At 35.8% G+C, this 13,201-nt stretch overlaps 1 protein-coding gene across 1 annotated transcript; it reads left to right on the forward strand.

Moving 5' to 3' along the window:
- Window positions 1-11,155: 11,155 nt before the first annotated feature.
- On the forward strand, window positions 11,156-12,527 carry LOC306885088 (gap junction beta-4 protein-like; the record flags this gene model as incomplete). The annotated part of the gene is made up of 1 exon (XM_079441423.1): window positions 11,156-12,527. The coding sequence occupies one exon, from the start codon at window positions 11,156-11,158 to the stop codon at window positions 11,921-11,923; it is 768 nt and encodes a 255-aa protein (XP_079297549.1). The 3' UTR covers window positions 11,924-12,527.
- Between the last annotated feature and the right edge of the window lie 674 nt (window positions 12,528-13,201).

The raw sequence follows: 13,201 nt of genomic DNA on the forward strand, positions 1-13,201 counted from the left end.
CGTCAAACTGCTTAATGAAGTTTTTGACAGACAGAATATTTGATATTTCTTGTCTCCTAGCCAATGCTAAAAGAATCTTCACTTCCAAACAACTCATAAACATTCAGCTCGAAAGCAGCCGTAAGGACTGTGCCATTCTCACCCCTTCAGTCCCTCCAGCCATGAAGAAGGCGCCTCAGGATCCAGACCATGGGCTTCTGTCTCAGCTAATCAATCCACATGGTAAGCAGTCTTTTCGGGCTTTTAAGACAAGCTCCACTCGTCCGTGGCTCGAAACCTCAGGAGAGAGATCAACAATCAGTAGGTCCTTAGTGTTAACTGTTAACAAGAAGAATAAATGAATAAAATTTCAACATTTGGTATCAATAGAGAACTTGTGAAGGAATTAATCTCATTTAAAGAGTGTGAGCTTGCTAAATACTGTACATCTTGTTCCCAAAAGTGCGAAAACATAGACACTTCATATCAAAACATTTTGAGAGATCACAGTCTTTCACAGGCTGTTACCAATGTGCTATTTGTTCCCTTTGGCTTTTTCTTGGGGTTCTTACAGAAAAGAGGGAAGAGATGCTTTGATCCAGCACTTAGCGCACTTCCTCTGCATTTTCATATAATCCTGGTGGCTGAAGCCAGAAGCCCTTTTATCTGATACTGTCAGTGCAGGTGGGATCGATAACGCCTTGGCCTGTGGCTGTGAGACAGTTCCTGGATCGCAGCCCCCTTCCATCCTAACTCCTATTGATCTTCATTACTTCCACAGGACCACGCTGTCTTTCCCAAACCCTGACCAGCCACTGCAAACCAGCCCACTGTGTCCATTACATTCATAATACACTGATCCATTGGTAAAAAGTTTGAAAATGAATATGGTCATTAGTGTTGGGCGATATGCAGAGCCGATCCTCCCTATACGCAGAATATGTAAGCTGCGTAGGGGGGCCCCTTGCTCTCAATAATGTTTTAATTTTAGTTTAGTTTTTGAGTTTGGCCAGTGGTTATGAAAACATGAATGATCATTTGTTTTAATGCGGTGCGCTGTCATGCTCTCTACGTAAAAGTCAGTCAAATCATTTAACGTGAATGTCATGTCTCTTGCTCGAGACTAAAAAATGAGTTGAAAGCGTACCGAGCTGCAGAAGAGAAACTGTTTCTCAAGCGCTTTCCGTGAGTGCGATACGAGACAGAGTGAAATACGGATAAATGCGTTTCATCCATTCTTTCATCAACTGCAGAGATTTTTTTTGGCACAGAAATACTCTGTTATATGTCCAAATTGTTGTTGTTTTTTTAAAACTTTGTCCATGCTTAGCATGAGAATCCAATTCTTTAACAATGTAAACAACTACAAATCATCCTGCACTGTTCCCCTACCAGCTGCTTGACTCAAAATGTCTCTCTTTGCACTTGTACAGTATTTGTGAAGCATTCGTATAGTTTGTATTTTTTATCTTCTATTTTTTAGTTTGTATAGGGTAAATATTTATGTGAAGCATTCGTATAGTTTGTATTTTTTATCCTTTATTCTTTTAGTTTGTATAGGGTAAATACTTATATATAGTATACTTATAATTAAATCCGTCAGTAGGTTAGTTGTGTATAGGTTTATAGTGTTTTTTTTTCCTCAATGTTGTATGTCTGTATTTATGTAGCACCGTGGTCCTGCGAGGCACGACATTTCGTTCCACTGTATGTCCCCACATGTAGCGGAATGACAATAAAGCTCAACTTGAACTTGAACTCTGAATGCATAAAACATCTTACATCCCCCCCACCCTGTATTATTTTCGCAGCCGGAGAGTGAACCAACCAACTCCATGGTATGGCTAAAAGCAGCCTAGTGTGATCTATTAACTACACATTATATCTTTTAGCCTAAGTCAAGTAGGCTATCATATGGATGTCATGTGACTGAATTTTTATTTAACATGAAGATTTATTAAATCATTGTAGGTTACAAATTATAATGCTTACATTTCCTGTTATTCAAACAGCAGCTACAGAAAACGGGCGAAGAACATTTACATTATCAAAAATCATCATCACTGATTAGCGCGAGTCTGACACAGTCTAGCGCGAGTTTATGCACTCCTGTTATAATCAGAGAGAAGCTATCTACACTGTATGATGAATAACCGATTGTAAAAACAAAAGATTTACTTCTGTGTTCTAATCATTAAATATATATACCTTAATTGTAAATTGTGCAAAAAGTTTAATTTTTAAAATCATTTTACCTTACCATTTCTGAAGAGATGTAAATAGGGTGTCTCTGAGGTAATACCCTGTCGACAAGGTGACTTTCAATGCGCAAAATTATTTATGCATTCAGACGTTGAGCCAAATATGAGATCGTCCTAGACATAAATCTTAGTGAGCCATGACTGTCTGGATTATCACACTCATTCCTTCTTTCAACGTTCATTCAATACTCCGGACCCCCATAAGTTTAAATCTAACCTTACAGATGTATCAAGACATGATGTATTTCCAAAGAACCAGCGCAACGTGATTTGGTCAGCAGCATTACCCATATTATAGCATGAAAGACACCTCGGTTCCATGTGGCACCTGGAGACCCTGATAAAATTATGATGACTTGCACCTAATAATTGATGATAAACTAGTCCACAGCATCTTTATATTAGTCCACGACTGTGGCTGCACTTTATTCCCTCCCTCTTTCTCTCATCCCAAGACTGCAGCTGCGAATGCACAAGGTGAAATAAAGAGACCGGTTAAAAGAGAGTGTGATAAACAGAAGGCACAGCAAGTAAATGAGAGCAGTTTATTGAATGGCAAAGTTCTAAAGTACCACACTTCCTCACTGAGTAAGGCTAATTCAATTCCCTCCCATGTCCCATCAAAGAGTGCTTAAGAGTGTGCCGCATTAAAGCCGTGCCGGAAAACACAGAATGATTGTAACTCAATTGTAGCTGGCCTGTCATTGATTGCACACTGGCATAAAGTCGAGTGCAGAGACAAAAGACTTTCCTGTCCTTCCCTGGACTTTGTAATCACCTTTCTGATGTTTCAAGACAGTGAATCATCCACTAATGCTAATAAAGCCTGAGGGGAACTCTGCACAGGTCAAAAACGCCTCTCAGATACAAAAAGTAACACACTTAAAAAGCTCTAATGCAGCGACTCATGAGAATGGATGAATGGCTGCAAGAGTAAGGCAGCACTGCATTATGTGTCAAATTATTCAAATGATGTTTTAAATGATTTATTTCTAATTTAATGAGTAAAGTTAAAAATAATTAAATCTTATATATATTTATATATATATAGCCTATAAGTAGACTTTATATCAGACTCTACTCAAAGATATTGGCATTTGCCATAAAAAATAATATAAAAAAAAATCAATAGCAATCGACCACTAATTATTTTCATGTTCTTCAGATATTTTGATTTGCTCAAGAGGCCCAAGATTTTTTGAACATAAGACTAATTTTCTTTACTAGGCCCTCATGTTGCACTTCACTTAATACCAACTCGCAAAATCCCAATACGGCTTAGTGGTTCAGACTCTTAAATTTGCACTTCCCATTGATCTTGAGATTCCATTTAATAGGTTGAGTTTTTGTGAGTCTGTTTCTATGCATGTCCACAAACCTACACACATGTTGTGTGTCCAAATGTGTCTCATCCAGGAATCAATGACACCAACTCCTTAATGAGGATCATTGTCTGGCTGTGTAGTCTATTATCTGGAATGCTAGCAGTAATGTATGCATTCAAGAGCATGCAGAAAACAGGTCAGAGGCAACCAGAACTCTCTGGGGCCATAGTTCATTAATAGTCATAGTCCATGTGAGGGATTTTCTACAGGTTGCATCAGACAGTATGTTAGCAGGTGGGGGGTAATCAGGTGCAGAGGACAGGCATTTCTTTTAAATAAATTCCTCAAGCTACACTGTTCACTGATTCTAAAGACATTGAGCCCCATTGGTATGCTTTAAAAATAATTACATTTTCACTTTTATATATAAACTGCCTATCAGTTTATATATAATTATCTATCTAATTATCTAATTATCTATCTATCATATAAATTCAGTAAAAATAAAAAATAAAACCAGTGAAATACTGTATTATTGCAATTTAAAATTACTTTTGTTATTTTTAATATATTTTAAAATATATTGGTGTTTTTATTGAAGTAATTTTGGTTACATTATAATTTGTGTCAATTTTTTTATTTCACTCCACCACAAGACACACACACACACACACACACATGTGTTTTTGTGAAAAGTGGGGACATGGTTTTTATACTGTACAAACTGTATGTGCTATTGCCCTACACCTACCCTACACCTAAACTTAGCCCTCACAGGAGACTGTGCATTTCTACTTTCCCCCCAAAAAACCTCACTCTGTATGAATTATAAGCATTTTAAAAAGTGGGGACATGGGTCAATGTCCTGAAAAGTCACCTTCACCTTGTAATACCTGTGTCATACCTGTGTCATTATACACATTTATGTCCTCATTTGTCACAAAAACGCACACACACACACAGACACACACAAATAAATACAAATGGCATTTCATTCATAATGCAAAATATAATTATTTTATCAATGCAAGTGTCAACCCAACAGATTTTTTGGTCTGATAGTGGTGGCATTTCAATAAATGGAGCTGGAAAGAACACTAGATTTAACAATATTTATAATAAATGTTTGACATTAAAGTTTTTTGTTTGTTTGTTTTTTTTTTTTTTGACGATATGCTCCATATTGACAGACGGACAATGAAAAACAAATTTCGCAGGAGGTTGTCAAACCATAAATGAATGCCTACCATTGATTTAAAAATAATACCTTGGTAAACTTTTTTTTTTTTTTTTTTTTCATTTTCAGCCTGTTTTGCTCCATGTCTCAAGAATCAGTGTGTTGGCATGAAGAGAGAAAACCTATGAATTCATACTTTCACAAACACACAGACGTACACCCGTTTGTCACTCTCTGTCTGTGTCCTCACTTTGACAGCTGAACCAAGAAGGCTGCAGACATACTGAAGTTCTCTAATCAGCTGACTTGGCTGACCGTGTCGCTCTGATTGCCACAGCAATTAGAAGCCTGCCACATATTGCTGTCTGCTGGTTGAGACCAGACCAAAAAGGATGATAGAAGAGAGATATAAATTATAGGGATTACACAGCAATAACAAACCACCTCAGATGAATCCCTGTGTTTTTCTTAAAAAAAAAAAAAAAAACTTTCTGAACTTTTGTATACATGCAGCAAAAGAGATGATTTACTTCGGATGAGTAAGAAACTGAGACAGACTAAATCCAGAAGAACTGTGGCAATGTATCCAAGATGCTTCAAGAAACCTACTAACTCACTACAGCAAAAGATAGAAATAACTGACTTAAAACCATGTTTTAGCTGGTGAAAATACTAGTGCTCTAATCATTTTGGCCACCGCTGTTTATCTATAAACAATAATATTTGTTGTGATTATTTATATATCATAATTTTTTTTAAACATTCAAATTTTTTGCCATCAAATTGCAATTGTTATCACAATGACTCACTTTATACTTCATATAATTATGAGTTGGTATATTATTTTTTTCCCCCATAATTATGACAAAATCAATTATTAAATAAAAAATTTAAATAAGGACATATACTACTGTACAGTAGATCATATGTGAATGTATGAGATTTAAGTGAATTGATTAAAATGATCAAATTAAATTAAAATTATAAGATTATCTCATGTTTTTTATCTTGTAATTATGATTTGGTATGTCATTTCTAAATTATATTCTCATAATTATGGCTGTCAAGTACACTGCAAAAAAAAAAAAAAAAATTTCTTACTGAGAATTTTTATTTTTTTTGTCTTGTTTCCAGCCAAAATATCTAAACATTTCTTAAATCAATAAGTATTTTCTAGACAAGTAAAAATCCTTGTCTTGTTTTCAGCAAAACAAGTCAAAATTTCGTTTTTGCTTGAGACAAATATTTCAAACAGAAAACAAGATTATTTTGCTTACCCCACTGGCAGATTAATTTGCTTGTTTCGAGAAAAAACTCTCTTAATTTTGACTCGTTTTTTTTCTGAAAGCAAGACACTAATTTTTACTTGTCTTGAAAATCCTTCCTGATTTAAGAATTGTTTGATATTTTGGCTGAAACAAGACAAAAAATCTAGTAAGAAAGTAAGAAAAACATTTGGAATGGAGTCCAAGCAGTGTTCAGTCTTGATGTCCTGAAGGCTAGAGCAAAACACACTCTCACACTCCGTGATTCCTGCAAAAGTGAGCCACGGATCTGTCACAACACAGACCTGCAGAGACATTACCCCTTTGTCATAGCGGTTCAAGAGCAGCTCTGTGTTCCAGCTGGCATTTGAGTTGCCAGGTATGACAAGCGGAAGCTCTGCTTCAGCAGGACACATCTACATTCACCCGAGGTCTGGCTGAGACGCTTCGTGACAGCTCTCCTTTCCTCGCCCCCTCGACACAACCCCATCCTTCCTCTGGTTCAGAAGAGCACAAGTCTTGACTGCTAAGTCACTGTCTCTCTCACAGCCTGCTTGCCAGGTTTCCCTTTCATATCCTTCTCCCTTATAGCAAATTCATGCCCATCCTGGTCTCAAGGTCTTAACTCTTTCTCCCACCGCTACATTTTGTCTCGGTGACCTCTGGTAAACCTCCTGGGTGATGCAGACAGAGGCGGAAGATTTGGTATATACAGTCTTTTTTGAAATAGTGACCATGCTCTGCAATGTGTTGCTTCTCCAGAGATCTTGCACTAGGCCTACATTTATGATCCTTGAAGCTGCTTTCCTTACCTAAGCTTCATATACGAAGTACAACATGGTCTACTGTGGGCAATTCAGCAGGACGTGAAGGCTGCAAGCCACAATCCACAACGAATTATTACAAAGAAAAATCTAACCGGTAGAAATAGGATAGGGTTAGTTCAGAATAAGCAATTTGGGTTATTAATATTTACATCTAGTTTACAGTTTAATTAAAAAGTGAGTCACAAATATAGAATTACTCTGCAGCTGTGTTGCTTCTTTTCTCAGCATGAGGCTGAGTTGTGAAGCTCTTTTCCAAAGCTTCAGCGATAACCTGCTGGCTTCTGAGAAAATGTTGATGGAGGATAGTGGAGCTTCAGCCCTCTCTACTGGTGCCTTTGTGAAGTGATCAAAGACGCTCTTTGTTCTACTGCGGCGAGTACTATGATCTCCAGTGATGAAGATAGACTACATAGTGACATGCTCTTCTCAACCATAATTCTGTTGCTATTAATATATCTCAAAACTGGTCAAGTATATTTTTGGATTATATTTTACCAAAGAATCAGAACAAACAAATAAATAAAATAAAGACAATTAAGTTCTCTCTCTCGCTCTCTCTCTCTCTCTCTCTCTCTGTTGTTGCATTATTTTCATGGCAATGAAGTACACATTAATGAAATGCAAATAAATAAAATCACTACATAAAATATTAAATTCATTAAATTAGGCTATATAAAATGAAGAGTTTATATTAAATAAATTGTTATAGAAATGTCTGGAGTCAGTAAGATTTTTTTTTTTTTTTTTACATCCATAGTAATGAATGAATAAAGTTATGTAAATGATTTGTCTTTCTTTAATTAATTAACACTTTTATCCAGCAAGGGAATATTAAATTAATCAAAAGTTACAGTAAAGACTTTTACGCTGCTGCAAAATATTTGTTTCAAATAAATTTTGCTCTTTTGAAATTTATATTAATCAAAGAAACAAAAATGTAACAATGTATTCCACAAAAAAGCCTGAATGATTTCTGAAGGACCTTGTTGCCATCTATCAACAAAAACAGTTATTTAAATGTACTAATATTTTAAAATATTATTGTTTTTCACATTATGTATGTGTGTATGTATTTATTTATTTATTCTAATAAAATAAATGTAGCTTTAGTGAGCATATGAGCCCCTTTTCAAAAACAAATCAATCTTACTGATCCCCATACTTTTGAATGGTAATGCATGTAATAATCTTTAACAACTGCATTAGTTGTGTATTAGAATAATGAAACTCTAAAGACAATTCACTCTAAAAGAAGAAGAAAAAAAAAATGGGTTAAATACTACCCAGTGCTGGGTGAAATAAGGACAAACTCAGTGGTTGGGATAAATTTTTAACCCATGCCGCCTGCTGGGTAGCTTTATTTAACTCAGCTATTGTTTAAAATTTACTATATGGATGGCTTAAAATGGACCCCAAATCAGATAAAAATCAGATACATAATTACTAGAGGCATCAGCAATAATCAAAAGGTGAACATTTATTAATAAGCTATTTTAAAAAAAAAAGTTTATTATTAAAGTATTATTTATTCAACTCAATATTACTTAATGTTAATTTTCAACCTATTTTGGGCCAAGAAATATATACATTTTTAAGCAATAGCTGAATTAAATAAAACTAACCAGACTAGGCTAAACATTTAACCCAACTGATGGGTTAAAACAACCCAATCACTGAGTTTGTCCATATTTCACCCAGCGCTGGGTTATTTTTAACCTAGAATATGTTTTATTTTAAGAGTGAACTACTACTGAAAATAATGTAAATTAGAACATAACAGTAATTAGCAATTCATTAATTGATTTAAATGCCTGAAAACATTACCATAATGAGAACTTGTGGTTAGGGAATGTACTTAATTATCATTTTTGGTTTTAAAAGCATTGATGCAAAATGCACCCTTGTTAAGATTGCTGTAATGCATTGAAAATGAGTGTCAGGTTTACAGTCAGTGAGGGCATATAGGATACAGGGTCATACAGCTTTTATAATTCATGTTTTATGTATCACAGTGAGAAATAACCCAAACTTGCTAGCAATGTTTATACCTGGGTCATAAAAAGGCAGAAATCCTCGTCTTTATTCAAAATGTCAGACGTTTAATCTAAAATATTTCAAATTATAGGTCTTGGGACTATCCTATGGCCTTCCAAAGAACCTCTACAAGGATATCAATTTAAATCCAACTGTGGGCAAATTTGGACAAGAGTCCAAGCTAGTTTGGAAAAACATAGAAACGTGCCAAAGCAGTGGGGACTTCCGGATACATGTTCTGCATAAGCTGTTATGTGTTATAGGTAAACATAAACTTGCGGTGCTGTATATCTGCATGCAAACTCTCACAGATGGGTACGGCGCAGACAAGCTGACAGCCTGAGGCATTATATTTGAAAACAAACTCGTTTTGACAGCACGGAGGTGAAAGTTGTATCCAATTACTCTCGGAGAGCCTCGCAGAAGCAACATAACAAACATCTGTGCATATTCACCCACATACACACCAGGCTGTAACCATGGCACCACCAGCCTGCAGGAGGAAATAGCGCTTCAGCTCACTGCACCCTCAGCTATTTTGTCCTCATGTCCATTGTGAGGCTTTCAAGTAGATGCAAAAGTCTTCTTCCTGCTCCCTTCCTCTATGTGTATATCTGCACTTACTCATTTCCAACTGTATGGTACTGAATCTCCTCATGAAAACACGTGACATGCATAAAGTGATCCACCCTTTGGAGGAATGCTAGTCTGATTTATAAATAAAACAACAGCTCATAAACACTTTCAGTTTGACTGCTTTTTGTTTTTAGTTTCGATATGATTCACTCTGATTCTGCTGTGTTTTTTCCACCATAGCTATTTTTATGTGTGAAGGTATAAAGAAAGAATAACCAACTTTATTCCAGATACACCATATAAATGTGGCATGTCAAATATCCAATAAAACATATTGAAAATGTAGTCTAGCTTTATGAGAATTCAGTTAACACAGCAATATAAGATGATGACTCTACATTTCTATACTAGAACAATGTTATTTCATGCAAAGCACTTCACATATTGTACTGAGCAAAGACACACACACCCGCATAACACACCCACAGATACACACACACCTATAAATAAACAAAAATTTGCAGTCCTGAACTTCTTTGAAGTTTGTTTAGTTTTAAAGCAGTCTGAGTAACTTTATTAAACTATTATTATTGTGCCAGTGTTACACAAAACTAATCACAATGGCAAATCCCCTACAGTAGAGCTGAAGGATAAATAATGAGGTTTCATTTCAGTTTAATTCTTGTATTTGGTTTCATTTGACGTAAGTGAGTCTAGTCATAGATGTGATCTGGCACAGCCTTCCAGCAAAATCCAGTCTTTCTAGATTGTCAAATGAAGGCAGATCTTTACTTTGCGATTCCAGTGAAGTACAAACAGCTCATATTGTATCTCTCCGAAACCTAAAAAGGTAAGGACATATGTGATTTATATCTGCTCAAACTAAAGACATCGTTTTTAAATAATGTTCACTATGATAGGGATCAAGACTCATATCTTTAGTACAGTTGATACATAAATCAACATCAGTTTTGTTTAAACGATAAATTATTTTGATCTGCACACTTTAACTTAAACTGTAAGATACATTTTTTGATATATATATATATATATATATATATATATATATATATATATATTAAAGTAGATACATATATACATAATTTATAAGTAATATATTTTTTCTGTTAATGATGAGAAAATAATGTGTAAAACAAGCATTCATTTATTTTTAGACAACTCTTTTTTTTTTTTTTCTTTTTTTTTTTGATATTGTGCAGTGCTTTGACACAATTTGCATTGTAAAAAGCGCTATATAAGTAAAGGTGACTTGACTTGACTTGACTTCCATAATCAAATTTGCTTTAAATCAGTCAAACCTATGGATGCACCAATATTAAAATATATTCATATGTAAGATTGAATAAATTATTATTAGTAAAACACTAAAAACTACAATCACATAATAATGTACATTATGAAAATGGATATTAATTTTGATATTTGCTTGATATTACATTAACCAAAATTATTAAATTATTATTGTTTATAAAGATTACTTCTGAGTGAGTGTTAGATGATGGCAAAGCTAATCTAAATATAAAGAGAAAATGAGCATGTATAATTCACCATTCATAGGAATGAACATATCTAAAACTGTTAACCAAAACGATTAGAACATTCCTGTCTCAGATACTGCCACTAAACTAATGTTTTTGTTTGTAGGAATAACATCCTGGTATGAGTAAGACGTCTGTTTGTGGTGGCAGACATGAATTGGTTGTCCCTGCAGGTCCTGCTTGGCGGGGTAAGCCAATACTCCACAGTCTTTGGCCGTGTCTGGCTATCTGTGGTGTTTGTCTTCCGTATCCTGGTGTTTGTGGTGGCTGTTCAGCAGGTGTGGAGTGATGAACAGAAAGACTTCATCTGCAACACCGCCCAGCCGGGTTGTACTAACGTTTGCTATGACGATTTTTTCCCCATCTCCCACATCCGTCTATGGGCTCTCCAGATCATTTTTGTCACTTGCCCGTCTCTCATGGTGGTCGCTCACGTCAAGTATCGTGAAATGAAGGATCAGAAGTACACCAATGTCCACCAGGGAAAACACCTGTATGTCAACCCAGGGAAGAAGCGTGGAGGGCTGTGGTACACCTACATACTCAGCCTGGTGTTCAAAGCTGGCTTTGATGCAGCCTTCCTCTATATTTTGTATATACTTTATCAATTCGACATGCCAAATGTCACAAAATGTTCTGTGGAACCTTGTCCAAATACAGTTGACTGCTACATCTCCCGTCCTACAGAAAAGAAAATCTTCACCCTCTTTATGGTGGTCACCTCTTCGGTGTGCATCTTCATGTGTATCTGTGAGATTTTCTATCTGCTTACCAAAAAAGTTCGCAAGTACCTGCTCAGAAAGCAAGAACAGAATACCAATTGCATAAGGGTGGATCCTACAGCTTCATCAAACCATAATCTCAACAACTTTGAAAAGGCAAAGGCCACCGCCAGGGAGAAGGATTCAGAACCGGCATAAATATGGTCTGAACTGACTGTGACATAATCAAGCACAATAAACACCAATAAGACAAACTGGATATTGGCTATAATATAGATAATCCAGTCATCTTGTAGATAATCATTTAAACTGAAAATGAGAAGGTCATTATTAGGGTGGCTCTCTTGAGTCTCATTCACTAAAGGAGCACACGGCCCCCTAGAGTACAGAAAACAAAACCCTTTCAGAGAACAACATGGTGGGGGGGGGCGGACTGTAGTTGGCATCCTACCCCTGGCCTAATATAATAAATGAATAAGTGTCCACAGTTATTCAAGTCTGAGCTCATCCACAAACCACTGGTTATAGTACACTAAGAGACTCTTGAAAGCTGGATTGCACTAAACTTGGTCAATCTTTGCATTTTGCAAATCAATACTTTTATGATTTGCTCAAAAACAAATGTAATACTTCATGCAAATGCACTGTATAGTAATATCGTTTACAGAAATCATGTTTTCAGATATCCCACCACAAGAGTGCCCTATATTTTCATGTTGCATTTGTCTTTGTTTATTTTGCACATATGCATTTCAACGTTAAGCACTACTATGTGATACTAAATAAAGCAAATAAGTACTCTATATCTGAACATAAAGATATATTTCTATTTCTAAATGATCACTGTTACAATTCATGGGAATATAGCAAAACGTAAATTTAACATATGTAAGTAAATTGGCCAATTTTGTCTAAACAAAGAGTTGTAGATGTGTATACCCTGATTAAATTCAAATGTGTAGCCTATTCAAATTACGTAGTACGTATGTCCTCCATAACAAAGGTTTACTGTTCTTACCTTTTATGGTATTAAGTGCACAAATGCCTGACAAATTGTCACATCTTTAACTCCTGATGACGTCCTTGAGTGCTCTGGGGTCCAGGGGCGTAGATTACGCGGGGGACGTGTCCCCCCACTTTTTATAAAAAGTAAATTCGTCCCCCGCACTTTTTCATAGGACAGTTGTGTTCTCGACATGTTGAGGTTTTAATGGAGCAATGTATATAAATGCAGAATGATTTAAAATTCAAAGAGACAAGATAATTTATACATGACGTTTACGTTTCCATGGCAATCAGTCACTCAGTTTGTCACGTCACTACACGCCCAGGCTCGCGCCCACGGTCCATCATTCATTAGGTTGAGATGAGTTCAAAGCGACAAAAAACTCTTCACTCCTTTTTTTACGAAGAAGTCAAGCAGCGTAAGTTGGCATGTAGTATCCGAATAGTGTTGCACGATGTTCAGTGACTCTG

The sequence above is a fragment of the Barbus barbus genome (assembly GCF_936440315.1).
Source record: "Barbus barbus genome assembly, chromosome: 19".
NCBI classification, from domain to species: Eukaryota; Metazoa; Chordata; class Actinopteri; order Cypriniformes; family Cyprinidae; genus Barbus; species Barbus barbus.